Source organism: Myotis yumanensis, unplaced genomic scaffold, assembly GCF_028538775.1.
Source record: "Myotis yumanensis isolate MYYU_CA2020_CCGP unplaced genomic scaffold, mMyoYum1.0.hap1 SCAF_4, whole genome shotgun sequence".
Lineage (NCBI taxonomy): Eukaryota > Metazoa > Chordata > Mammalia > Chiroptera > Vespertilionidae > Myotis > Myotis yumanensis.
In genome coordinates, this window is record NW_027223755.1 from 101,008,738 (window position 1) to 101,036,084 (window position 27,347).

General features: G+C 48.3%; 2 protein-coding genes and 1 pseudogene across 4 annotated transcripts; all 3 read left to right on the plus strand.

The window, feature by feature from the left end:
- Positions 1-253: 253 nt before the first annotated feature.
- On the plus strand, positions 254-1,051 carry LOC139008274 (akirin-2-like; annotated as a pseudogene).
- A 7,376-nt stretch (positions 1,052-8,427) lies between these two features.
- LOC139009150 (serine/arginine repetitive matrix protein 2-like) lies at positions 8,428-15,927 on the plus strand. Its single transcript, XM_070413206.1, has 11 exons — positions 8,428-8,618; positions 11,852-12,129; positions 13,001-13,108; positions 13,284-13,448; positions 13,635-13,712; positions 14,202-14,264; positions 14,362-14,394; positions 14,593-14,643; positions 15,077-15,169; positions 15,255-15,539; positions 15,840-15,927. The coding sequence occupies exons 2-10, from the start codon at positions 11,888-11,890 to the stop codon at positions 15,295-15,297; spliced, it is 876 nt and encodes a 291-aa protein (XP_070269307.1). The 5' UTR covers positions 8,428-8,618; positions 11,852-11,887; the 3' UTR covers positions 15,298-15,539; positions 15,840-15,927.
- On the plus strand, positions 15,919-26,966 carry LOC139009149 (serine/arginine repetitive matrix protein 2-like). 3 transcript variants are annotated; one of them, XM_070413202.1, is made up of 6 exons: positions 15,919-16,035; positions 17,196-23,836; positions 24,589-24,876; positions 25,951-26,064; positions 26,191-26,307; positions 26,402-26,966. In XM_070413202.1, the coding sequence occupies exons 2-6, from the start codon at positions 17,598-17,600 to the stop codon at positions 26,409-26,411; spliced, it is 6,768 nt and encodes a 2,255-aa protein (XP_070269303.1). In that variant the 5' UTR covers positions 15,919-16,035; positions 17,196-17,597; the 3' UTR covers positions 26,412-26,966. The 3 variants fall into 3 exon arrangements, with proteins under 3 accessions (XP_070269303.1, XP_070269305.1, XP_070269304.1); XM_070413204.1 differs by lacking the exon at positions 15,919-16,035 and adding an exon at positions 24,077-24,171 and having other exon boundaries at positions 23,747-23,836; XM_070413203.1 differs by lacking the exons at positions 15,919-16,035; positions 17,196-23,836 and adding an exon at positions 23,857-24,171.
- Positions 26,967-27,347: the final 381 nt, after the last annotated feature.

The window sequence follows — 27,347 nt, forward strand, 5'->3', positions numbered from 1 at the left end:
GGGGATCGGCGCCAGAGGAGGCGGGAGAGCCCCCCTGATGCGGCTGCTGTGAGCTGGCGACACCGCCCCTCCCGCTTTCACCCCGCCGGCCCCGGCCCCGGCCCCTGCCCCTGCCCCTGCCGCGGGGGCGGAGGCCTCCCCGCACGCCTGTCTGCTCTGGAGCCCGCGGGTCAGCCGCTCTTGGAGTCCCCGCTCTCCCCCGTTCCCGCCCCCTCCCCTCCCGTCCCCCTCTCCACCCGCCCGAGCCCGGGCCATGGCGTGCGGGGCCATCTGAAAAGGACTCTGGATTTCCACCCGCTGCTGAGCCCGGCGGCCCGGAAGCGGCGGCGATGTGCGCCATTGTCAGCGCCCACCTCCGCCGCCGCCACCTCGCGGCTGAAGCACCTCCGAATGCAGCCGTCCCCCTTGGGCGACGTCTCGTCCCGCCTCACCACAGAACAAATTCTGCACAGCGTAAAACAAGACTATAAACGCATGCAGAAGAGAAGACATTTAGAAATTTGTTTTCAACAAACGGTTCCATGTTGTAGCTCGGATGCACAGCCGCATCCATTTCTCCTCCGTGCACCGGCTTGGCCAGGGACTTCATCTGCAACATCCTCACCTTTTTTAATATATATATATATATTTTATTGATTTTTTACAGAGAAGAAGGGAGAGGGACAGAGAGTCAGAAACATCGATGAGAGAGAAACATGGATCAGCTGCCTCCTACACACCTTCTACTGGGGATGTGCCCACAGCCAAGGCACATGCCCCTGACTGGAATTGAACCTGGGACCTTTCAGTCCGCAGGCCAACGCTCTATCCACTGAGCCAAACTGGTCAGGGAACATCCTCACCTTTAAAGAAAGAACAGCCCTTATTCACCCTAAGGCAGGGTGGGATGATCTGTGAACGCTTGTGGAAAGAACGGGAAGAAAAAGTTCGAGAAGAGTATGAAGAAATACTGAACACAAACCTTGCAGAACAAGATGATGCATTTGTGAAGTTTACGCAGGATCAAATAATGCGACGATACGGAGAACAGCCTGCTAGTTATGGTTCATGAATCACATTTTCAGCATTTGCGGGCTGCCTTGTTCCTTGTTGAATTGTTGCAAGAGGTCCCAATTATGACATGCAGCAATGCGAATACCCCCCTGTGAATACAGGTTATTTCAAGCTTTCGTCAGTGACAATTACTCTTAGGCAGCAACTGGTTTTGGAAATCCCTACCTTGTACAGTAGGAAAAACAACCCCCTTTACAGAGGTTAAACAGAAGGTCGAGGGACCGTATCAGGATTTCTTTTCTTGCCTCATACAGGCAGTCAAGAGAGTAATCACTAATGAAGAGGCAGCCGATATCCTAATTAAACAACTGGCTTTTGAAAATGCTAATAATGCCTGTCAGGCTTTATTAAGGCTGATTCGCAGAACGGGAACTATAAATGATTTTATAAAATAGTGTGCTGATGTAAGTCCAGCATTAATACAGGGTGTAGCTATAGCTGCAGCCCTCAAGGGGGAGACATACCCTCAATATGTACAGGGCATAGGACACGCTAACAATAATACAGATAATAAAAGAAATATGAACTGCTAAACAAAAATAAAAAATAAATAAAAAATAAAACTCAATTTTAAAATATTTTTTTAAAAATATGGAACCCTAGCCTGTTTGGCTCAGTGGATAGAGCATCGGCCTGTGGACCAAAGGGTCCAGGGTTCGATTCCAGTCAAGAGCGCATACCACGGTTGCAGGCTCCTCCCCAGCCTAGGCTCTGGTCAGGGTATGTACAGGAGGCAATCAATTGATGTATTTCTCTCACATTGATATTTCCGTCTTTCCCTCTCTCTAAAAATCAATCAATGGATAAATATCTCAGGTGAGGATAAAAAAAGAAAGAAAGATATATGGAGAGGGGAGATAGAATGAACCTTATAGCATTACACTGGAATTGGAGATATCAGTATAAACTCACTGATGTATACATTTCATTGATTTCCCAGCTCTATCCTCCAAGAGGGCACCACAATAACTATAAGTACACTTAGTACCCAGATCTTGGTTTCTAAATACATTTTCCACTAAACACTTTTTTTTATGTTAATAGTGATCCTCTTTGAGTGGTGTTTATTTATTTATTTACTTTTAATTTTTGTTTATTTCAGAGAGGAAGGGAGAGGGAGAGAGAGATAGAAACAGCAATGATGAGAGAGAATCATTGATTGGCTGCCTTCTGCATGCCCCTTCCTGGGGATTGAGCCTGCAACCCGGGCATGTGTCCTTGACTGGAATCGAACCTGGGACCCTTCAGTCTGTAGGCCCACACTCTATCCAATGAGCCAAACTGGCTAGGGCTCCACTAAACTTTTAAAAAACAACTACAAAGCATCAACTAGAAGTTTTATAGCAGAGGAAACCTGGTTGATCAATCAAAGTCAGCCTTGGCAGTAATGAAACTATTGGGCAATATATACCTCTTCATATTATACACCGAGAGCTCAGCATCACTTCCGTACTCTTCCTGCCTAAAAAAGTGAATAGCCTAAATCTAAGTATGATGAAACTGAAACTGAGGGATATTCTATAAAATAAATGGCCTGTACTCTTCAAAATGACAATGTCAAAACAACAACAACAACAAAGAAAAAAACAAAAACAAAATGACAATGATTATAATAGCTAGGAACTATTTCAGATTAAAGGAGTTTAAAAAACAAATGCAAACCTTGTATGATTTTGAATTTTCTTTTGCTATAAAGAATATTATCAGGACAATTGATAACACCTCAATAAGGTCTGTAGATAATAGTATCATTTCAGGGTTACTTTCCTGATTTTGAACACTGTTCTGTGGATATATAAGGGAATTCATTGTTGTTCCCATAGGAAAAGGAGAATAATACCTACCCCATGGGGTTGTCAAGAGCATTAAATGCACTGATTCACATACAGAATTCAGCATAAAATATTTAGTAAATATAAAGAAGAATACCACTGGGAATTTGGTTACAAGAAAGGGTCTCATTGGAGGTGGTATGGTCCAAAAAACCACCATCCTATACCTTCAACTTCAGAAATACCAGCTTAGGTGCAGAAAGACAAAGGCTCTGCCACTATGGATATATTAAAAAAAACAACAACACATAAAAACCACAATATATCTGCCAGGAAGGAATCGTAGTTAAGTGGGCACAATCTGATAACTAAAGTCTAGTTGCCATTGTTGACAGAGGCCTGTCATGCACACTGCATTTTAGGGAAAAGCTACAAACTGAACCTTTAGACTTCTGTACTGTTCTCCTAACACAAACCCTTATAGGAGTTTCTGGTATTGTCTTTTAACCAATGAGCTAAGAGCTGCACTGCTATTTCTTCATTTGCATATTTATGGACCAATCAGAGCAACTCCATAATGACCAATCAGAACATGTGATTCTAACCAATCAGGAGAGTGCTATTTGGACCAGTCAGACTATGCAAATTTGAGCTCCTCATTTGCATAAAATGGGCCAATCAGGGAACAGGGCAGGAGCTTTCTCTATAAAAAGTGGACTATGGTCCTAATTGGTTTGGCACGTAGGTCTGCAGACTGAAGGGTCCTTGGTTCAATTCCGGTCAAGAGCATGTACCTTGGTTGCGGGCACATCCCCAGTAAGGGGTGTGCAGGAGGCAGCTGATTGATGTTTCTCTCTCATTGATGTTTCTAACTCTCTATCCCTCTCCCTTCCTCTCTGTAAAAAAAAAAAAAATCAATAAAATATATATATTTTTAAAAAGTGGACTATGGAGCTCAGTTGGTTAGAGCATGACCCAACATGTCAAGGTGTGATTTGGTCTCTGGTCAGGGAACATATAAGTATCAGCCAATGAATGCATAAATAAGTGGAACAATAATGGATGTTTTTCTCTCCCCCCTTCCTTTCTCTAAAAATCAATAAATTAAATAAAATGTATAAAAAGCAGCCTCTCCAGGCAGGGGTGGGCTCAGTTGGTTGCGCACCATTGCAGGTTCCATTCCAGGTCAGGGCACAAGCTGGGTTACAGACTGTATCACCAGTAAGGGGCATGCCAGATTCATATTTCTTTCTCATTGATTTTTTCATCTCTCTCTCCTCCCTTTCTCTCTCTAAAATCAATTAAAAATATTATACACACACACACACACACACACACACACTAGTGGCCTGGTGCACGAAATTCGTGCACATTAAAAGGGAATTAATTAGAGGAAACATTTTATTTTATTTTATTTTTTTATATATTTTTTTGATTTTTTACAGAGAGGAATGGAGAGGGACAGAGAGTCAGAAACATCAACCAGAGAGAAACATCGATCAGCTGCCTCCTGCACACTCCCCACTGGGCACGTGCCCGCAACCAAGGTACATGCCCCCGACCAGAATTGAACCCAGGACCCTTGAGTCCACAGGCCAAAGCTCTATCCACTGAGCCAAATCAGTCAGGGCTAGAGGAAACATTTTAATATTGCTATTTGCCCTTTCTCTATAATAGAAGTGTTAGAGATGAAAGAAAATTAATAAAATGTATATGAAAATATTCCTCCTGTCAGAGTCTGGGGCATGCCGAGGGACCCAGAGTCAAGTCCCCATCCACCCGCATGCATCTCAAAATCACGCGAAACACAGACCCAGCCGGCCCCACCCCCATTGGGTGAGATCCAGACCTGGCTGGCCCCATCCATGTCAAGCCCTGCCAAGCGGGGTTGTGCAGCCTCAGGTCCCCCATCAAGCCCTGCTGGGTGGGGGCATGCAGTCTCAGGGTCACCGGCCCGGTGCCAGCCTCAGGTCCCCCAGCCCAGCACCGGGGCTGGGGGAATGGCCTGAGGTTCCCATTCAAGCCCCACCAGGTGGGAGGCGTGGCCTCAGGTCCCATGTCAAGCCCTGCTGGGCCGGGAGCACGGCCTCAGGTCCCCCACCCCAGCCTGGCAGCCACACAGCCTCAGGTTCCTGCTGATCACTTGTTATGGCTCATTATGGGGACCCCGCCTCTGCTGTGGGCACAGCCATCTTCTGTTATGGGAACCCTGCCTCCTCTGTGGGCGCAGCCATCTTGTGATGGCGTGATGGGGGGTCAATTTGCATATTACCATTTTATTATATAGGCTATACACATCTTCTATTTATATAAAAACCCTGGGTGTAACATTACGACCAGAGGCTTGACCAACTACAAGGAAGTCAGTCCTGCAGGGGTTGTCTTGGAAACGGCTGCACCTTCCCTGAGCTGTTTCCTGGGAGGGCGAGGTTTGAGGCAGGAACCAGCCCTCGGAGCGTGGAGGCGTATCTTTATAAAGTTTTAATACATTATTTTAGAGGTCGTGGTGGTACTGTTTTCCCCACAGAGTCTACAGGAATTGTTGCACATTTACTTTTCAGTGGAAGGACCTTTCATTTCCAATATAAATTACCCATTCCACTAAATGAAACTTCAACTTCTAGACTCAATATAAACAGTGAAGTTGCTAAAACTATTAAAAAGGCCCAACTTCTCATTATTAATGAATGCACCATGGCATCCAGTCATGCTATAAACGCCATAGACAGATTACTAAGAGAAAATTAAATGTTATATTTGGTGGGAAAGTTCTCCTTCTTGGAGGGGATCTTCAACAAAGTCTCAGTATTGTACCGCATGCTATGCGTTCAGCCATAGTACAATGAGTTTAAAGTACTCAGTGTTTGGGGATGTTTCAGAAAGTTGTCTCTTACAACAAATATGAGATCAGAGGATTCTGCTTATAGTGGATGGTTAGTAAAACTTGGAGATGGCAAATTTGATAACAGTTTTCATTTTAGGAATGGATATTATTGAAATCCCCTGTGAAATGATTTGTAATGGATTTATTATTGAAGCTACCTTTGGAAATACTATATCTATAGATAATATTAAAACTATATCTGAGCATGCAATTCTTTGTCCAAAAAATGAGCACGTTCAAAAAGGAAATGAAAAAAATTTTGGATATACTCAATGGAGATTTTCACACATATTTGAGTGATGATTCCATTGATTCCACAGATGATGCTGAAAAGGAAAAATTTCCCATCAAATTTCTTAATAGTATTACTCCTTTGGGAATGCTGTGTCATAAATTAAAATTGAAAGTGGGTGCAATCATCATGCTATTGAGAAATCTTAATAGTAAATGGGGTCTTTGTACCAGATTTATTATCAAAAGGTTGTGACCTAACATTGTCAAAGCTGAAGTATTAACAGGATCTGCAGAGGGAGAGGTTGTTCTGATTTCAAGAATTGATTTGTCCCCATCTGACACTGGCCTCACATTTAAATTGATTCAGTGACAGTTTCCCCTGATGCCAGCATTTGTGATGACTATTAATAAATCACAAGGACAAACTCTAGACAGAGTAAGAATATTTCTACCTGAACCCGTTTTCACACATGGTCAGTTATATGTTGCTTTCTCTCGAGTTCGAAGAGCATGTGACATTAAAGTTAAAGTTCTAAATACTTCAGCACAAGGGAAATTAGTCAAGCACTCTGAAAGTGTTTTCACTCTTAATGTGGTGTACAGGGAGATATTAGAATAAGTTTAATCACTTTATCAGTCATTGTTTGCATCACTGTTGTTTTTTAAAAAATATATTTTATTGATTTTTTTACAGAGAGGAAGGGAGAGGAATAGAGAGTTAGAAACATCGATGAGAGAGAAACATTGATCAGCTGTCTCCTGCACACCTCCTACTGGGGATGTGCCTGCAACCAAGGTACATGCCCTTGACCAGAATCGAACCTGGGACCTTTCAGTCCGCAGGCTGATGCTCTATCCACTGAGCCAAACCGGTTAGGGCCACTGTTGTTTTTAGATCATGTTTTTGTCATTTTTATATCATGCCTCTGTTGTTGTTATATCCTTTTGTTACTGTTTATTTATTAATGCATTTATATATTATTTTCATATACATTTTACTAATTTCCTTTCATCTCTCACACTTCTATTATAGAGAAAGGGCAAATAGCAATATTAAAATATTTTCGCTAATTAATTCCCTTTTAATGTGCACGAATTTTGTGCACCGGGCTACTGGTGTATATATATAAATGCCTCTTATAGAAACCCAAAGTACACCCCACTTTGTCCCTGGGGGCGTACTTTAGGTTTCCACCCGAGGCTTCATTTCCTGAGTTTGCAAACTATTCTCTTGAATAGTTTTTCCTCTTTCCATACTCCCAATTTGGGGCTTTTGTCATTATTAGCTTGGTGGTAGTGAACTTTGTCATAAGGTATTCCATTGGTGGGTCCAGCTCATGGAAGCAGTATGCGAGGTGTCCGAATTCAAGGAGGCAGCTACACCAGCTCTTGGGCACTGAAGCTCCTGCAGAAAACGGTGGGTCCCGCAGTTCTAGTGTCTGAGGTGAGTTTATCCTTACAAGGGCAGGTTAACAAGAATACTTAGCAATATCAAATACAATTCCTCCAATTCAAAACGACTGTCATGAAATAACTACCATGTGCTGGGCATTGTTGAAGGTGCGAGGCAGCCTCTCACCCCAAGGATCAAGACCACTGAGTGTGAGCCCAAGGTTGATGGGCAAGTGAGTGGCATCTGGTGACACATGTTGGCCTGGCTGAGAAGTTCAGCTTCTTTCAACTCTGCTCTCAGACTGGCAGGATCTCAGGCTCAAAAGGAAAATGTGCTTAAATTAACAGGAGACATTCTGTAAAGGTGGGAAAAATTTAGGGGTGTTTGGAACGTCTTTGCCCTGCTTTGTTTGTATATCACATTGTTGCCTGGACGCTTCACCTGGAGCTAAAAGAAAATTATTTCCGGGGATAGAGGACCCGATTCTGCTTTTCTGCAACGTGAAAGCTGCGAGCTGGATGGGCTTTTGCCTCAGGTCCTGGGCCTGGAGCTGGGCCCTGTGGTTCCGTGGGAGCCCGCAGGCTCAGGTCTGAGGAGATTTTCCCCAGGTGCGGTCGCAAGGCCGAGTGCGGCAGCGCCAGTGCCAGCGACCCAGGAAGCCCCCGGTCACAGAGAAGCAGCAGGGTCTCTGCACTCGGGGCCATCGCTTTCCAACTTGGGGAGACAAAATGGCGGCCATGCCCAGGGCCGAAACTACAAACGGGTTCCGGGCTACGCTAGAACCACAACTCCCAGAATGCTCTCGGTCGAACTCGGAGTCCGTGGAACATTCCAGCGTCTCTAGATGTGGGCACTAGCCCCTGTGTTCTCCCCTTCGTAATACGTTGCCCCTCCCTAGCCCGTCATCGCACTGGCCAACGGGACTCGTAGTTCTTCGGCTACGTAATTGAACAGCCCTCGGGACTAAGAAACTACACTTCCGGTTGGGTTTGGGCGCCTGCGCATCATGCCGCGGTGCGTACTACGGCATCCGGCGGGTACTGCGACGCCCGCGGCTGCGTGCTGACGCATTTAGTCGTGCTGACGTGCAGCGCGGCCCAGGCGGGGTGCGAGTGGCGCAGTCGGAGCCCGCTGCGGCCCTTGAGGAAGCGAGGAGGCGTCAGTGTCGACTGAGGCGGGCGAACCGGCGAGGCGGCGGCTTCAAGCCCCTAGAGACTCGGGAGCTGGAGCAGCGGTAGCACCTCTTCCCCTAGGAAGCAGCGGGCGGCGGCGGCGGCGGCGGGTGAGAGGGTGAGGGAGCGCGCGAGCCGGGTGGGGGAGGGGCGGCGGCCCCGGCTTGAGGCCAAAGCGCGCGGAGAACGGTCTAGGCCGCCGCGCGCACGCGCGCTCGCCTCCCCTAGCTCGCGCGGACGCCCTCGCTCGCCTGCCTCCCCTCCCCCTTCGCGCGGTTTCTGTCGCGCGCGGGTTTTCACCCTATTCCCCCTCCCCCATGGCAACGGCGCGCGCCCGCCGATTGCATTCAAGCGCGCGCGCGCTCTCGGCGAGAAGGGGGGAGCGCGCGAGCGCGCGGCTCGGCTTATCGTCTCCCCCACGCGTGCGGCCGAGGAGGTTCCTTGTGTAGCTGCCCTTTCTTGGCGGGGAGGAGGCGGCGGCGACCAGGGCCTGCCCCGGGATCATTTCCCCGCTCCACTCGGGCTTCCCCATCCTTCCTGGGCCTGTGGTCGGCTAGGAGCCTCCCAGACTTTGGGGCGCCACGCAGCCCCCTCCCCCCCTCCTCCCTCTTCCATCCCCTCCTCCCTTCCCCCTCCCCCATCTCTCAAGTCCGAAAATAAGCCTTGGCTTCTCAGTGCAGAGAAAGCCTTGAACTACAAGCCGCGGAGGTTTAGATCGTTCGGACTCCTTACTGTTCGCCCTGAAAGTATTAGGAAGAGAAAAGCCCCAAATCTTAAAAAAAAATACTCAACGTGGGTATGTAAAGGCAGACCGTGTGCTTTTATAAAATTTAGGTTTTTTTCCATCGTCTCCCCAAAAGTTGTGTTAAAGTTAGGGAGGAGGCTGGCTGTTGGAGCCTTCGGAAGAAAACGCTGGACTCTCTCAGGCATTATTTGGCACATAACGCTTCTGAGCCTTGGTCTCCAGTCACGCTTATCTTAAGATATCTTTTGGATCAAAAATTCGAAGAGAGTCTGTTTCGCCTTCCATCTTCAGTGTGTAGGCTTAGGTCTCGGAGCTAATATTTTAGGCTTTCTGGCTTTCATAGTGTCAACTCAGCTATACAGTGCCCTAGTGCTGTGCTTGCTTTGCTTACGTATGTCCATATTCCGGAACGTTCCCCCTTCCATCCTGTTTGGTGCCTTTCGTTTCTTGGATACCTTAATACTGGATTTCAGGACTGCCTTTTATCTCATTAGTTCAGCGTCGTGATAATTTCCCAATAGAAAAAATTCTCTTTTGCATTCCTTTGCAGCTTTTATTTTCTGCCTTTAGCTTGGGTAACTTTTGCATTTATAATCCCTCAAAAGTCCATGGACCCCAGTTTAAGAATCCCTATTTTATAAAGTTATCCGGTTTTGGTGATGTGTTGTTAATGTGTCCCTGGTCGGTCCTTCCTTTTAATGTTTTGGATGCTGTGGGTTGTTGTTTTTCCTTTTCCTTTTTTTGGCTCATTCTCTACAAGTTCTCCAGTTTGTTGTGACTTAATATCCTTTGCTTAGCAGATACTGGTTTAACCTCCCTAGGGAGCGGGAGGATTATTGTGTGAGGTGGTATGGAAGTGTGGGTGAATGGTTAAACTGAAGAATTAATTGCAGGTCAGAAGCATTCTGCAAGGGAAAAATTAGATGGGGTATAGAGAGGCAAAGAAGGACCTAGGTTTAGAGTGGGGGGGATTGGTATTGGAAAAAGTGAAAGTGAGGTTTGGAAGGTAGAGAAACTGATTTCTTGTGCTATAGTTTTTCATTTCTTTGTCATTATTGCCTTTCCTAGACTTAGCCTCATCTGTCATTCCCTTTACCTGGTATAGTTACCTTTTTTGTTTTCAATTTCTTATTGAGTCTGCTACTGAGATGGGCAGGGACCCAGCCTTAGAATTGGGGGGCGGGAGAGAAGGGGGTTCCCAAGCTGTTCTAGAGTTTGGGCTATCTCCCTTCCATTCAACATCTCACCATACCTCTTTTTTTTTTTAATTGCTTTAATACATTTTCCCAGGCATTTGTATGATGCTTCTTTATTCTGGAATTTTAAATAACATAGCCTTCCCTTTTATTTAATTCAGTCTCTTTTCCCTCTTTCACTAATCTATCCACTTTGTTCCTTGGGTAGTTTTCCTAACACATTTATATTTTGTGAAGTTATCTTGGTCAGGATAAGTTGGAGAAAGAAATAGAGTATATACAATATGAGAAAGGAATAGACTATGTGTAGCCAAGAAATCTAACAAGGAAAACTGGGGCTTGAGGGCTCGTTAGAGTCATGTTGAGGTTGGGACTAGTTGAGAGGATAGGACCTGGTGGGAGGCATGGGATAGCAATGTGAGAGAGATAAGGCAGGGCTGGAAGAGAAAAACTAGGAAGTGAGATACAGGAGACTGGTAGGGAAAGCCGGCAGTTTCACATAGTGATAGTGAACTATAAAGGGGTTGTTTTTCATTATAAGACAAAGAATAGAGAAGGTATGGGAACAGTTGAAACAGAGGAGGCTGGTTTGATGTATTTAGAGCATTGAACTGGAAACAGGTAATTAATAGGTGTTAGGGAGACTTGGATGAGCTGCAAATCGTGAGAAATCCTATAGGAAGGTAGTTGAAGGAATAAGGTATTGGGGTAGTTGAGAGGAGGTATAAATATTTGGCATCAAGGAAATGGCCCCTGGGAAGTAAAGTATGAAGTTTGTTTCCAAGGTTTATGAGTTTCTGACATGCATGTTGGCCTTTAATCTGGGTTTGAGGCTGCACAGGATACTTTTGATTTCTCTTACTCAGTTGGTCTACCTGTTTAGATATCTAGGGGCTGTTTAGTCCATTTTGTATTAATAACAAGGTAGTCTGAAATCCTTAGGTCAGTTCTTGGAAGTCTTTGAACTTGAGCTGTAGGCTCGTAAGTGTTTGTTGTGCCAGTTTGGAGGCCTCTGTCAGTAACCAGAGGTTAGGAGTTAGAGTAGTTGGTGGAGGCACCACTTGTGTGTATTGGGGCCAAAAGAGAGAATAAAGGGACAGTATGGAGAAATTTGAAAGGATCTTTGTTTGCTTAGGGTAGAAAAAAGAAAATCTAGGTGCAAGTAGGAATGGCTCTTGCACATTGAAGGAAAATGCTGTAAGAGCTGGGCTATGAGTTGGTGGAAAGAAAGCATTGTGGGAAGGAAGGTTTTGTTAGGAGACGAGGAAGATTATGCAGCTAAAGGTTGTTTAGTGTGTATGTACATGTTGTAATAGGGATGAAGGAGAGCAGGGATTTGGGTGGTGGTAAGTGGTTAGCTTGGGGCCAGGGGCCTGACCCGTGTTTCCCCGCTCCCCCTCAGGAGCGGTGGTGCCCCACTCCCCCCGGGCACGGGGCCATGTACAACGGGATCGGGCTGCCGACGCCCCGGGGCAGCGGCACCAACGGCTACGTCCAGCGCAACCTGTCCCTGGTTCGGGGCCGTCGGGGTGAGCGGCCTGACTACAAGGGAGAGGAGGAACTGCGGCGCCTGGAGGCTGCCCTGGTGAAGCGGCCTAATCCTGACATCCTGGACCACGAGCGCAAGCGGCGAGTGGAGCTGCGATGCCTCGAGCTGGAGGAGATGATGGAAGAGCAGGGGTGAGGGGAGGGCTGGGGGAGAGCCAAGCACTGAATGAGTACAGAGCTGGGGGAGTTAGGTGGGGTGTAGGTAGCTTAGGAGTTGTTGAAAGAGGCCTGGAGGGGAGTTGTAGGAGGGGTGGAGGTAAAGGAACTAGCACCTTGAAAGGAGTTAAGGGACAGTTCAGAGTGGGAGATGAGGAAACTGTCTGGGACATCTAAGGGAGCCTGATTTAGACAGAGGCACATGGGGAAAGGGGGCCATTGAGGGGGAAAAATGTGCTTTAAGGGAGAGGTGGGAATGCAGAAAACAGGCAAGAGAAGATCTAGATAAGTTGACCAGTGTTGTTATTGATAGAGAAGACGAAGGTAAATGTATTTAAGGATTTAGGCCTTGGAAAGTAGCAAAGGCAGGAAAACAGGAACTGGAATACCTGGCTGGATAAGAGAGGATCATGGGTTGGATAAGAAGTGAAATTTTGGGAAAGGAGCACATTCAGGGAGAAAACCTTTTAGAGCAGTGGTTTTCAAACTTCAGCAGTGGCGCCCCTTTTATACAATGCACCTTATTTTGTAATCCTAGGAAATGAAAGACCTGTTCTTGTCGAAGTTGGGGAGGAGCACCTGAAACTCTGCCTGTTTAACTTTATTCTCTTGGCCTGAGTGTAGCATGTTTAAAATCCACTGTTCTAGAGGGTGTAGTAAGTGGAAGGAAGATGACAGGGAGAAGATCAGAAGGACTTAAGAAAAGGGTGCTTTGGGTGACAGTGAGTGCAAAGTTCTATGTGTGCATGGAGAGGGAAAGGACCCTGTTGGGAATGAGGAAACTGTAAACCTGGGACTGGGGAAAGTGTCTACTCAAGCTTTAACCCAGAAGGGATTTGTTCTCCAGGTACGAGGAACAGCAAATTCAGGAAAAAGTGGCGACCTTTCGACTCATGTTGCTGGAGAAGGATGTGAACCCTGGAGGCAAGGAGGAGACCCCAGGGCAGAGACCAGCGTGAGTGTTTCATTCTCCTTTGATTTCCTCTGGACTATATACTGCTCCTTCTGTCCTCTCTTCTTACATTGTACTTTCTGTTTTGTCTTCCTTTTCTCTAATCCTGTTTGGCTCCTGCCTATAATTCTGTAAAAATGATTGTGTCCTTCACACCTTTGCTATTTTTTCCCTCTAGGGTAACTGAGACTCACCAGTTGGCAGAATTGAATGAGAAAAAGAATGAGCGACTCCGTGCTGCCTTTGGCATCAGTGATTCCTATGTGGATGGGAGCTCTTTTGATCCTCAGCGTCGTGCTCGAGAAGCCAAACAACCAGTTCCCGAGCCTCCTAAACCTTACAGGTACATAAGTCCAAGAAACCAGTGTCAGCTTCTCTCCCTAATTCTAAGTACTCTGCTTTATTTTATTTATTTATTTATTTTGGTGGACTGTTTCTTCCCAAACTCTTTGGATTTTGTTCTTTTGAAGTTGAAATATCTTGAGAAAATTTGTCTTAACACCCATCCTTCCTTTTCATTTTCCCCCAGCCTTGTTCGGGAGTCCAGTAGTTCTCGTTCACCAACCCCAAAGCAAAAGAAGAAGAAAAAGAAGAAAGATAGAGGACGGTAAGTTAGTTGGAAAGTTACTGTAGTAAACAAGAGGATTAGTTCTGTCATGCTTGCATTTTTTTCTCCCCAATCAACCTGTATATGTACCTTTCTCTGTCTATAGAGAATTCTTGCTTCTAGAAAGCAGGAGAGAGTTATCTCAGGGAAGAGGGAGTTACCATTCAGATTTCAGCTGGGAGAAGGAATGTATATGCTTCTTTAGTGGAAAGGGTTGATTCTGTAGCTTTATCAATTAAGAACTGGCCAACAGCATTTTGGATTTCTGAGATTTTCACTTTGATGTTTGTTGATATAAGGAGGAGGTACTTATGTTTTTTATTTTAATAAGTCCTGGGCTTAGGTCTGGGACATTAATGCTGTTGGAGTTGTTCGGTGCTTTAGAAGCCTTTAGTGGCGGGCGGGGGGCGGGGCGGGGCGGGGTGTTATAAGTGGGAGAGCTAGGGAAGGAGCCAAGCAGAATGACCTTGTTTCTGAACTCATCTTTAGCAGGTCAGAGAGCAGCTCTCCTCGACGAGAGAGGAAGAAGAGCTCTAAGAAGAAGAAGCACAGGTATGAGGTGGGAGTACATGGAATGATTTGAGAGGCTTAATGAGTTCAGTTATAGTTAATGGTTTATGTTTTATCCCCCCCCCTCCCCCCCCAACAGGTCAGAGTCTGAATCCAAGAAACGGAAGCATAGGTAAGAGCTCTTTGGGGCATAGGGGACATAGTGGCATGCAGAGCAGTGAGCCATTGCTTGATGGCCTTGCTTGCTTTCTGTGGGGCTTTTTTCTTGAAATAAAGCTCAATTCCTTGTTTTTTCAATAACTCCCTAATTCTTTTCATTTCATTTTTTAAATGTGATTATTACTTTTAATAATTTTAATTTAATTCCTAGGTCTCCCACTCCAAAGAGCAAACGTAAATCTAAGGACAAGAAGCGGAAGCGGTGAGTGAATTGGAGGAGAATTTGCTTAGCAAGTAGATGAATGCTGCCTAAGGGGTTAGGGTAGAATATGTCATGTACCTGACTGATAAAGGGTTGAGGGTTGGCTCAGTGGATAGAGCGTCAGCCTGCGGACTGAGGGGTCCCAGGTTCGATTCCAGCCAAGGGCACATGCCTGGGTTGCGGGCTCAATCTCCAGTGGGGTGTGTGCAGGAGGCAGGCAATCAATGATTCTCTCTCATCATTGATGTTTCTATCTCTCTCTCCTTCTCCCTTTCTCTCTGAAACCAATAAAGAAATATATATATATATATATATATATATATATATATATATATATATATATATTTTTTTTTTTAAAGGGTTGAGGGATGAATGAGGGGAAACCAGTACAGGTGTGACAGTACCTGAGTTATGGGTGGTGGTCTTCCTTCAGGTCTCGAAGTACAACACCAGTCCCCAAGAGCCGCCGGGCCCACCATTCAACTTCTGCTGACTCTGCCTCCTCTTCTGATACTTCCCGCAGTCGGTAAGGGGTGGTCCAGGAGGAAGGGAGGGAGAGGGACTTGTGGGTTAATTAATTTAATATTTATTGAGCGCCCACGGTGTGCTAGGCGCTGCACAGACCATTCGGAAGACACGGTCCCTGCCCTGTAGGAGCTGACAGGCTAAAGCAACAGGATGGACAGACATATACATTTCCCCTTCTCTTTTTTTTTTTTTTTTTTTTGGTTTATTTTTGTTTTGTTTATTTTGTTATTTTTTTGTTTTGTTCTGATGTATATGGACTGCCAGAATAGGGGGGGTTGGTGGTTTGTTCGTGGTGTCTGGGGGAGGAAGGAATCCTTGCCCTGGCTTCCTTAATCGGGGAAGGCTTCCTGAAGGAGGTGGGCTCAGAGGTGAGTTGTGAATGAAGTGGGTAGGGAATGGCTGGGTGGAGGGTTTTGGGAGGTTTGTGGGAGGTGAACAAAGGGGTAGAGGGAGAACATTTTTTGGGATCGTGTTGGGAAGAGAAGGACCAACAAAGTGAATTGGACTTGAACTTCAGTGAGTGATTTGAATCTTATGAATAAGAGAAGGTTTACTTGGAAGAGGGTTGTATACAGTCAGGAAAGGTGGATGGGAGCTGGGGAGGGGGTTTTCTGTACTCCCCTGAACTGATTTTCTTTCTCTCCCCAATCCTCAATTACCTCCCTCAGGTCTCGAAGTGCTGCAACAAAAACCCATACAACTGCCTTGACAGGGCAAAGTCTTTCCCCTGCTTCAGGGCGTAGAGGGGAGGGAGATGCACCTTCCAGAGAACCAGGTACCAACAACACAGGGCATCCAAGCAGCCCAGAACCCTCTACAAAACAGCCTAGTAGCCCTTATGAAGACAAAGACAAGAAGGAGGAGGTATGTTCATGAGTTAATGAATGTTTGTGGGGTTATAGGGATATGGACTTAGGTGTTTGCATGAAGAAAAGTAAGAACTTATTGAGATAAATGAATTTGGGTGTTTTTTTTAAATATGTTTTTTAATTTAGAGAAAGGGAGGGAGAGAGAGAGAAAGAAACATAATGAAAGAGAGACATCAATTGGCTGCTTCGCCTGTAACCCAGGCATGTGCCCTGACCAGGACCTCTTGATTCATAGGTATAAGTTCAACCATTAAGCCACACTGGCTGGGTGAATTCACTTGGTTTTTCTTTTTCCCCTGTATTTCTGTCTTGTTATCAGATTTTCTTTTATATTTGCAAATCCTTTAGAATTGTGGTTTTCAAACTTCACTTAATATAGTTTTTGCATTATCATCCTGTTTATGTATATAGAACTCGAAAGTTTCTTCATATTTGGTATTACTACTTAGATTCCTCTAATATTTTCTCTCATTAAATGCTGGTTGTGGCTAACTAAAATGTTTGAACCCACTACTGGGTTGCTACCTGCAATCTGAAAACACTATTCTGGAGTGTTTATTTTTCAGTACCTGTGCTTTTATACTTGCTATTCTAATGCAAACCCTAATGTTTTCTTGCTTCAACTATTATATTTTAATTGCTGTTTTGCTAAATTCTTAGCTCTCCTATCCATTTTCCATGTTCTCTGTCTTTTCCTGTGCTCCATCCCAGTGTTTATTTATATAAGTCCTCAAATCTTTGCCTTTTTTCTTTTACTTAATAGTTATTTTTTAAGGATAAAGTCAGAGTCCACCACTTTAGTGAACTGCTTTATCTTTCCACTTAAAAATACTTTTTTTCTATGTTTACAACATTTTATAATGGCTCTTTTCTGTAAAATGTACTGTGTTGTTTGCATCCTGTCTCTATATTATATGACCCTTGAGGTCACAGACTGTCCATATCTTCATGTTTTCCCCCAATGTTTTTTATGTTAAATGGCCTCTTGTTACTGAATAAATGTGATGGCTTGTCATGGGAAAAAGGACCAGTTTGGTATAATGGGGCATGCAGAAAAATTCCTCTGGAAAGGGTGTTGGAATCTTACGGGTGATAAAAAGTTTTAGTGCTTACATATCCCTATTCCTGCTTTTTTTTTCCCCCTCCCATCCTTAGAAATCTACAGTTCGAGCTAGCCCCTCTCCGGAAAGGAGCAGCACAGGCCCAGAACCATCTGCTCCCACTCTGCTCCTTGCTGAGCAACATGGCAGCTCCCCACAACCCCTTGCAAAAACCCCCATAAGTCAGGAGCCAGTGAACCCCCCATCTGAGGCTTCCCCAACCCGGGGTCGATTACCACCTAAGTCTCCTGAGAAACCTCCCCAATCATCTTCAGAGAGCTCCCCACCATCCCCTCAACCTACCAAAGTTTCTCGGCATGCCAGCTCTTCCCCTGAAAGTCCTAAACCCACACCAGCTCCAGGGTCCCACCGAGAGATTTCTTCTTCTCCCGCATCGAAGAGTCGCTCACATGGCAGAGGAAAGCGGGATAAGTCACATTCTCCCACTCCTCGTAGGATGGGGAGGTCCCCTAGCCCTACCACCACGAAGAGGGGGCGATCGCGGTCTCGAACCCCTACTAAGCGAGGTCATTCTCGATCCCGGTCCCCTCAGTGGCATAGGTCCCGGTCTGTACAGAGGTGGGGGCGATCTAGAAGTCCCCAGCGACGTGGCCGATCTAGGTCACCTCAGCGACCAGGCTGGTCCAGGAGCAGAAATACCCAGAGAAGAGGCAGATCTAGATCAGCAAGGCGAGGAAGGTCACACTCCAGATCTCCAGCTGCTAGGGGCAGATCTCGTTCTAGAACACCAGCCAGACGCGGCAGATCTCGCTCTAGAACACCCACGAGGCGTAGATCACGATCCAGAACACCAAACAGGCGTAGATCTCGGTCTAGAACACCAGCCAGGAGGGGCAGATCTCGGTCTAGAACACCGGCTAGGCGCAGATCTAGGACCCGTTCAGTACGACGGAGGTCTCGTAGCAGATCACCAGCTAGGAGAAGCGGCAGGTCTCGCTCTAGAACCCCAGCCAGGCGTGGCAGGTCTTCCTCTAGGACCCCAGCCAGGCGTGCCAGGTCTCGCTCTAGAACCTCAGCCAGGCGAGGAAAATCTCGATCTAGGACACCAGCAAGACGAGGGAGATCTAGGTCTAGAACTCCAGCAAGACGAAGATCCCGTAGTAGAAGTCTAGTTAGACGGGGAAGATCTCATTCTAGAACACCACAAAGGAGAGGCAGGTCTGGCTCATCAGAGCGGAAGAATAAATCCAGAACATCCCAGAGAAGGAGCAGGTCCAACTCAAGCCCAGAAATGAAAAAATTCCATGTTTCTTCAAGGCGGAGCAGGTCTCTCTCCTCTCCACGATCCAAAGCAAAATCTCGCTTGTCTTTGAGACGAAGCCTTTCTGGATCCTCTCCGTGTCCTAAACAAAAGTCTCAGACACCACCTAGGCGTAGCCGCTCTGGATCATCCCAATCTAAAGCTAAATCTCAAACACCACCACCAAGACGAAGTCGCTCTGGTTCTTCACCTAATCAGAAATCTAAAACACCATCAAAACGAAGTCATTCTGGTTCATCTCAACCTGAAGGGAAATCTGGAACACCACCAAGGCAAGGATCTGTAACAAGTCCTCAGGCAAATGAACAGTCTGCAACACCACAAAGACAGAGCTGTTCTGAAACATCACCTGACCCTGAGGTGAAGTCTAGGACCCCTTTGAGACAAAGCTGCTCTGTGTCCTCACCTTCTGCAGTGAAATCGAGCACATCTCCAAGACGGAGCCGGTCTGGGTCGTCATCTCCACAACCCAAAGTAAAAGCAGTAAAATCACCAATCCAGAGCCGTTCTGGTTCATCTTCTCCAAGTCCTGGTAGGGTGACATCTAATACACCACCAAGGCAAGACAGATCAGAGTCTCCTCGCTCCAAGGTGGAATCTATATTGTTACAAAGACACAGCCATTCTAGGTCCTCCTCACCAGATACCAAAGTGAAACCTGGAACACCACCAAGACAAAGTCACTCAGGGTCTACTTCGCCAAGCCCCAAAGTACAGCCTCAAACTTCACCAGGCCACAATCTTTCTGGATCAAAGTCACCAGGTTCCCAAGAGATGTCTAAAGATTCATCAGCACAAAGTTGTTCTGGGTCTTTCTCAGTCTGTTCAGGACTAAAGTCTAGCACACTACCAGGAGAGAGCTATTTTGGCACTTCATCTCTGCAGCAGGAAGGACAATCTCTCACTTCACTAGATTCTAGATCTGACACTTCAAGTCCAGAAAGGAGACAGAATCACTATGACACTCTGTCTCTGAAGAGCAAATCTCAAACACCTCCTAAGGGTGGTCAATCCAGGCCCTCTTCTCCTGTCACTGAGCCTGTACCCAGATCTCCAACAACACAAGATAGAAGCAAATTGTCAGTGAGTCCTCGGCTGAAATCTGGAATGTCTCCTGAACAGAACAGATCCCAATCTGACTCTTCCCCATATCCGGCAGTGGACTGTAAATCTCTTCTGGGGCAGAGTAGATTGGAGCCTTCTCCTGAATCAAAACAAACAGACTTACTCCTTCAGGAAGATAATACTGCATCATCTATACTAAGTGACAAATTGAGTCCTCCTCCAGTACAGAATAGACCTGAGTCCTCACCAGTACTCAAAGATACACCTAGAACCTCTTCAAAGGAAAGAGGTGGTGTTGGGTCATCTCCAGATACAAAAGACCAAAGTAGTCCATCAGCTAAACCAAGCCAAGATGAGGAATTAATGGAGGTAGCTGACAAATCTGAAGTGTCCTCAAACCAGGTCTTGTCCCATGTTTCTCCAGAACTCAAAGAAATGGCTGGAAGTAACTTTGAATCATCTTCTGAAAAAGAAGAAAGGACTGCTGTGTCTTTGACTCTTGACCAAAGCCAGTTGTTGCAGGCTTCTTTGGAAGCAGAACTCCCTGCAGTGGCGTCAACTTGGAGTGGGCCACATTATTCTCCAGAACATAAAGAACTGTCTAACACCCCTCCCAGGGAGAATAACTATGAGTCACCTTTAGAATTTAGAAACTCAGGCCCTGTTGCAGAAATAAATACTGGATTTTCTGCTGAGGTTAAAGGTTTGAATGAACCTTTTCCTAGTCAGTTGGAGACAGATCCATCTCTAGACATGAAAGAACAATTGAGGTCCTCCAGACGCAGCAGTTCTGAGTTATCCCCGGATGCAGTGGGCAAAGCAGGAATGTCCTCAAATCAGACTCTCTCTTCGCCAGTACTTGATGCTATACCTAGAACACCCTCAAGGGAAAGAAGTAGTTCTGCATCTTCTCCTGAACTGAAAGATGATTTACCCAGAACCCCCTCAAGGAGAAGCAGGTCTGGGTCTTCCCCAGGACTTAGAGATGGGTCTGGGACTCCCTCAAGGCACAGCTTATCTGGATCCTCTCCTGGAATGAAAGACATACCCAGAACACCATCCAGGGGGAGAAGTGAATGTGATTCTTCTCCAGAATCAAAAGCTTTGCCTCAGACTCCTAGGCCAAGGAGTCGTTCTCCATCATCCCCAGAACTCAAGTGTATTACCCCCCAGAGAGAAAGAAGTGGGTCAGAGTCATCAGTTGAACAAAAGACTTTGGGTAGGTCTCCTCTTGGGCAGAGAAGTCGATCTGGATCTTCTCAAGAACTTGATGAGAAACCCAGTGCATCCACTCAGGAAAGAAGTGATTCAGACTCTTCTCCAGATGCTAAAGTTAAAACACGAATGTCACTTAGACAAAGGAGTCGTTCTGGATCATCTCCAGAGGTTGATGGCAAATCCCGACCTTCTCCTCAGCTCAGTAGGTCTGGCTCATCCCCTGAAGTTAAAGATAAGCCAAGAGCAGCATCTAGGGCACAGAGTGGTTCTGATTCCTCTCCTGAACCCAAGGCTCCTGCCCCTCGGGCCCTTCCTAGACGAAGCAGATCAGGTTCATCAAGCAAAGGTAGAGGTCCTTCTCCTGAAGGAAGCAGCAGTTCTGAGTCTTCTCCAGAACATCCTCCCAAATCCAGAATGGCTAGAAGAAGCTCTAGGTCATCACCACCGCCCAAAACTAAGTCTCGCACCCCACCTCGTCGTCACAGCTCTAGATCATCGGAGAGGGCTAGGAAGACCAGACTCTCCCGTAGAAGTCGTTCTGCATCTTCCTCACCAGAGACACGTTCTAGAACTCCCCCACGACGCCGACGAAGTCCTTCAGTGTCCTCCCCAGAGCCAGCTGAAAAGTCAAGATCTTCACGCCGGCGGCGTTCAGCTTCATCCCCCCGCACTAAGACAACTTCAAGGAGAGGTCGTTCTCCTTCACCAAAGCCTCGTGGGCTCCAGAGGTCCCGTTCCCGGTCAAGGAGGGAGAAAACCAGAACAACCCGACGTCGAGATAGGTCTGGATCTTCTCAGTCAACCTCTCGAAGAAGACAGCGGAGCCGTTCAAGGTCTCGGGTTACTCGTAGGCGTAGAGGAGGCTCTGGTTACCACTCAAGGTCTCCTGCCCGGCAAGAGAGTTCACGAACCTCCTCTCGACGTCGAAGGGGGCGCTCTCGGACACCTCCAACCAGTCGGAAGCGTTCCCGCTCACGCACATCACCAGCCCCATGGAAGCGTTCCAGGTCTCCCACTCATCGGCGATCCAGGTCCAGAACACCCCTGGTCAGCCGACGTAGGTCCAGGTCACGTACTTCACCAGTCAGTCGGAGAAGATCAAGATCTAGGACATCAGTGACTCGAAGAAGATCTCGCTCAAGAGCATCCCCAGTGAGTCGAAGGCGATCCAGGTCCAGAACACCACCAGTAACCCGCCGGCGTTCAAGATCCAGAACACCAGCTCGCCGGCGTTCCCGTTCTAGAACACCACCAGTGACTCGCAGAAGATCTAGATCTAGGACTCCACCAGTAATGAGGAGGCGATCTCGAAGCAGAACTTCTCCCATCACTCGCAGAAGATCCAGATCTAGAACATCACCAGTCACCCGCAGGAGATCTCGATCTCGCACCAGTCCAATAACTCGAAGGAGGTCCCGCTCTCGAACCTCTCCAGTGACACGCCGCAGATCTAGGTCTCGAACACCTCCAGCTATTCGGCGTCGCTCTAGGTCTCGAACCCCACTTTTGCCACGCAAACGCTCTCGAAGTCGTTCATCGCTTGTCCGCCGCCGTTCTAGATCTCGTACTCCACGAATGACTCGGGGCAAACGGTCCCTAACAAGATCTCCTCCAGCCATCCGTAGACGATCCGTATCTGGAAGTAGTTCTGATCGTTCACGTTCTGCTACTCCTCCTGCAACAAGGAATCATTCTGGTTCTCGGACACCTCCAGTGGCACTCAATAGCTCCAGAATGAGTTGCTTCAGTCGTCCTAGCATGTCACCAACTCCTCTTGACCGCTGTAGATCTCCTGGAATGCTTGAACCCCTTGGCAGCTCTAGAACACCCATGTCTGTTCTGCAGCAAGCTGGTGGCTCCATGATGGATGGTCCAGGTCCCCGAATTCCTGATCACCCTAGAACATCTGTGCCAGAAAATCATGCTCAGTCTAGAATTGCACTTGCCCTGACAGCCATCAGTCTTGGCACTGCTCGGCCACCTCCATCCATGTCTGCTGCAGGCCTTGCTGCAAGAATGTCCCAGGTTCCTGCTCCAGTGCCTCTCATGAGTCTCAGAACAGCCCCAGCTGCCAGCCTTGCCAGTAGGATTCCTGCAGCCTCTGCAGCAGCCATGAACCTGGCCAGTGCCAGGACACCTGCCATACCAACAGCAGTGAACCTGGCTGACTCGAGAACACCAGCTGCAGCAGCAGCCATGAACTTGACCAGCCCCAGAACAGCAGTCACACCATCTGCTGTGAACCTCGCTGACCCGCGCACCCCTACAGCTCCAGCTGTGAACCTACCAGGAGCCAGAACCCCAGCGGCATTGGCAGCATTGAGTCTCTCAGGCTCTGGCACACCCCCAAACGCTGCAAACTATCCATCCAGCTCCAGAACACCCCAGGCACCAACCCCTGCAAACCTGGTGGGTCCTAGATCTACACATGCCACAGCTCCTGTGAATATTGCCAGCTCAAGAACCCCGCCATCCTTGGCCCCTGCAAGCCTCACCAGTGCTAGAATGGCTCCAGCTTTGTCTGGTGCAAACCTCACCAGCCCCAGGGTGCCCCTCTCTGCCTATGAGCGCATTAGTGGCAGAACCTCACCACCGCTCCTTGACCGAGCCAGGTCTAGAACCCCACCGGGAGGCCCAGGCTCCAGAACCCCACCAGCTGCCCCAAGCCAGTCTAGAATGACCTCTGAGCGGGTTCCCTCTCCGGTTTCTAGAATGGTTCAGGCTCCTCCCTCACAGTCTGTTCTCCCTCCAGCTCAGGATCGGCCTAGGTCCCCTGTGCCATCTGCTCTTTCTGACCAATCCCGATCTTTGCTTGCCCCAACGACCACTGTAGCAGGATCTCAGTCCCTCTCTTCTGGGTCGGTGGCAAAGACCACATCCTCTGCTGGTGACCACAATGGCATGCTCTCTGTCCCTGCCCCTGGGGGGTCCCACCCTGAGGGGGGGGAACCACCTGCCTCTACGGGGGCCCTGCAGCCAGCAAAGGAGCGGCGGAGTTCCTCCTCCTCCTCCTCATCTAGTTCCTCCTCGTCATCGTCGTCATCCTCCTCCTCCTCCTCCTCCTCTGGCTCCAGTTCTAGTGACTCGGAGGGCTCTATCCTTCCCCTTCAACCCGAGGTGGCACTGAAGAGGTAAGGGGACTTGGCTTTAAGAACTTTTCCAAGGGGAAGGTTTTGTAAAGGATGGGTCGGGATGGGGAAGGGAACGCCCTAACCAGGGGGTTCTTGGCTTATTTAGGTGGTATGGGGACCTGACCATTAAGCTGGGAATAGAGAGAATGTGGGGTGGGGGTGTTGGAGGGTGGAATGGGACAGAAAAATCTCCAAAGGTTAATTCTCTAGAGGATAATGATAAGTTTTCCATCTCTACAGAGGACAGAACTAGAGGAAATGGACTTAATTTTACAGCAGGAGGGATGGCAGTTAGACCTCAAGAGGAACTCCCTGGGCTGGAAGGATCTTCAGAGGTCATCCCATCCCTCTTCCTGCCTCCAGGCAGGACAGCTCCTCCCCCAGCCAGCGCACACACACACAGGAGCCTACCCAAGCTGGCTCTCCAAGGAAGGAGACCACCCAGCTTTGCACCCACACCTGAGCCCAGGGGCTGTATTCCTTCATCAGGGACATTCTTGAGGTTTAACCTTGATCCCTTGTGCTGTGGACCCCCAGCCTATTGCTTATGTTAGCAGAGGTTGGGTCAGCTTGGGGCCACTGCTCTCCAGAGAATATGCTCACTGGGTCACTGGCTCTCTGGCTTTGGCTGGGAGAGTTCCCAGGACCTTTCTCAAGCCCCCCTCCCCCACTGCCCTTCCTCCCGGTCTTGGAAGGTAGGGTTGGGGTTGGGGCAGCTTGTCTCTCCTTGTGACATTATACTCTTCCTACAGGGTCCCTACTCCTCCCCCAGCCCCAAAAGAGACTGAACGAGAGGGACGACCTCAGGAACCAACCCCAGCCAAGAGGAAGAGGCGTGATAGCAGCTCCAGTTCCAGCTCTTCCTCCTCCTCTTCCTCATCTTCGTCCTCTTCCTCTTCCTCCTCCTCTTCCTCCTCCTCTTCTTCCTCCTCCTCCTCCTCCTCTTCCTCTTCTACATCCTCTCCTTCCCCTGCTAAGCCTGACCCTCAGGCCTTGCCCAAACCTGCAAGTCCCAAGAAGCCACCCCCTGGCGAGCGGAGGTGAGTGCTACCTTGCTTGAGATGGTAGGGGTGGGATGTGACCCTGGAAGTGAGAGATCCCTGCTGGGTGTCTCATAGGGACTCTGGTGTCTGGTTGTATGGGAGGAGTCAGAATCTCTTCTCCCCACATAACTCTTGTACCTTGTTCTGACAAGGGCTGCGCCATCCAAATGGGTGCCCCAGCCAAAACTGGGGAGTCCTAGGTTCCTTCTCTTGCCCCTGACATGCAGCCTGGTCCCTGGTCCCAGGGATTCTAGCTTTTAAGTCTCCCCATTGCTATTGCCAGGGCTCTGGTCTGGCCACCGTCATATTCTCCTGACTCTGTCCACAGCCTCTTCCCTGTCTCCCTGCCTCCACGCCATTCTCTTCCACATGTAGCCAGAGGGATCTTTCTAAAACGCACATCTGGTTACTTCCCTCCACTCCACAAATCCTTCTGGGACGCCCTGTGGCCTACAGGATAAAGCCCCATCTCTGCGGGAATGGCGTGTGAGGCTCTCCACCAACTGGCCTTGCCTGCCCTGTGTTCTCCTCTCCTGCCCGCCCCCACACATGCCCTCTGCTCCAGCCACTCCCAGCGCCTTGCAGTCTAAGGAGAACCCCATGCCTTTGGACATGCTGTTCCTTCTGCCTGGAATTCCCTTGTCCGCCTGGTGAACTCCTCGTTCTGCAAGACTCCGCTCAAACAGCACCTTCGAGAAGACTACCCTGCCCCTTCCCTTCATCTCCCTCCCCTGAGTCCCCAGATCTACCTATATCAGTCCCTGTGGGGCTGCTTCCCACACATGAGGCTGAGCGTGCCTCTTGGCCTTCCTTCATCACCAGACTGAGCCCCTCCAAGGGCAGGCACTGTCTTTACCTTTGTGTCCCCCACCGTCCCATCCCCATGCCCTGCCCACTGGGGCACTCAGTGGATGGTATACGGGCGGATGGGTGAGTGAGCAGACAAAGGTGGGTCTGAGGCTGGCCCTGTGTGGTATGAGGTTTGGTGGTCAAGACCTGGGGGGCGGTCCTGAGTGCTGGCTGGTGGGTTTGGAAGAATGTGGCACTATGGGGACCTTCTCTGCTCTTTAGGTCCCGCAGCCCCAGGAAGCCAATAGACTCCCTCCGGGACTCAAGGTCCCTTAGCTATTCACCTGCCGAGCGCCAACACCCCTCGCCCCAGCCCTCACCACAGGACCAACAGAGGTAGGGCCACTAGTGTGTTCTTGCCAATAGCCAGCCCAATTTGGTCAACATCTGCAAAAAAAAGTTTTCAGGCTTAAAGATGCAAGAGATTGGGGTGTGTATGTGATCTGATGTCGTGTGTTGCAGGAGCAGCAGCAGTGAGCATGGTTCCCGGAGAGGTCAGCGTGGGGACAGCCGCTCCCCAGGCCACAAGCGCAGGAGGGAGACACCTAGCCCCCGCCCAGTGCGGCACCGCTCCTCCAGGTGTGTTTCATTGTGCTCCAGGACTGAGCCTTTTTTTTCTGAGAGCTCTGACTGCCTGAGACCTCTGCATTAATGGCATTCTTCTCTGTTGCAGGTCTCCATGAGTGTTTTTTTGGGGGAATCCCACCACACCCCAAGTTCTGGAGCCACAGGGAGTGCCCCCTTTCTCCCCAACAGCTGTGTGTGTGTGTGGGGGTGCTTGTCCCCTCCGAACCCTGGCAGCATTTTGAGGGGGTTCCCTTCTTTCTCTACCCCCCCTTTTTTTTTCTTGGTTCCTGTGAAATGTTAATCTGTGAGTTTTTCTGGTTCACATGTTTTGGGGGGGGTTGGGGGTGGGTGGGAGTAAGAATGGGAGTTGCTGGAGGAGGAAATAGAGTTCAGGATTCCTTCATTCTTGAGTCAAAAAGGGCCTGGGTGGCACTGTCCCCCCTTTACTCCTGAGTTCAGGGAAGAGGGGGAGGTGATGATTTGGGACTTGGGAACTTGTATGTTATGGAAAGGGGCAGGAGTTAAAATTAGTTGGCCCTTACTGCCCCCCAGTGAGATTGTGGCCCCTTCCCCCCAACTTTTCTTCACATTTCTTAAAGGCATTTTGGTTTTTTAAAATCTGTACAGCAAGAGCAACTTTTTCTGTCAAATAAAAATGAGAAATGCAGGAATTGGGTCTACAGACTGTTTATTAGAGGGCGGAGAAGGGCAGGGAGAAGAACTGCCCCTTCTAATGACTACAGGGTTCCACATAGACCGCTCTGAAGCCACACACTGGTTCTGGCTTACACTTTTGCTTCTGGTCTCTGAGCAGGAAAGCGGTACCTGCCTGGAAGCCAGTGTGCAGAGGTGGAGGGGGAAGCAGCAAAGGGGACTATTGATTGGGAACGAACAAAGCCTCAAACTTTTTGCCCCTAGGCAGGAGCAGGCTGAAAAACTAGCCTGGGGCCCTGGGTTTCTCCCAGTTCTCTCCCCATGGCCTTTCAGGGACGGGCTGGGCTGGGGATGGATTGATGAGCACAGAGAACCTGTGGTCCAGCAGGCCAGCCTGG

Bases quoted from the DNA above. Each gene is read 5' to 3' on its own strand.
- LOC139009150 (XM_070413206.1), top strand. From the start codon at position 11,888: ATGTACAACGGGATCGGGCTGCCGACGCCCCGGGGCAGCGGCACCAAC. The intron at 13,449-13,634 runs GTACATAAGTCC...ATTTTCCCCCAG, and splicing joins GAGCCTCCTAAACCTTACAG to CCTTGTTCGGGAGTCCAGTA. The intron at 14,395-14,592 runs GTAAGAGCTCTT...TTTAATTCCTAG, and splicing joins TCCAAGAAACGGAAGCATAG to GTCTCCCACTCCAAAGAGCA.
- LOC139009149 (XM_070413202.1), top strand. From the start codon at position 17,598: ATGGGGAGGTCCCCTAGCCCTACCACCACGAAGAGGGGGCGATCGCGG. The intron at 23,837-24,588 runs GTAAGGGGACTT...CTCTTCCTACAG, and splicing joins CCCGAGGTGGCACTGAAGAG to GGTCCCTACTCCTCCCCCAG. The intron at 24,877-25,950 runs GTGAGTGCTACC...TCTGCTCTTTAG, and splicing joins CCACCCCCTGGCGAGCGGAG to GTCCCGCAGCCCCAGGAAGC.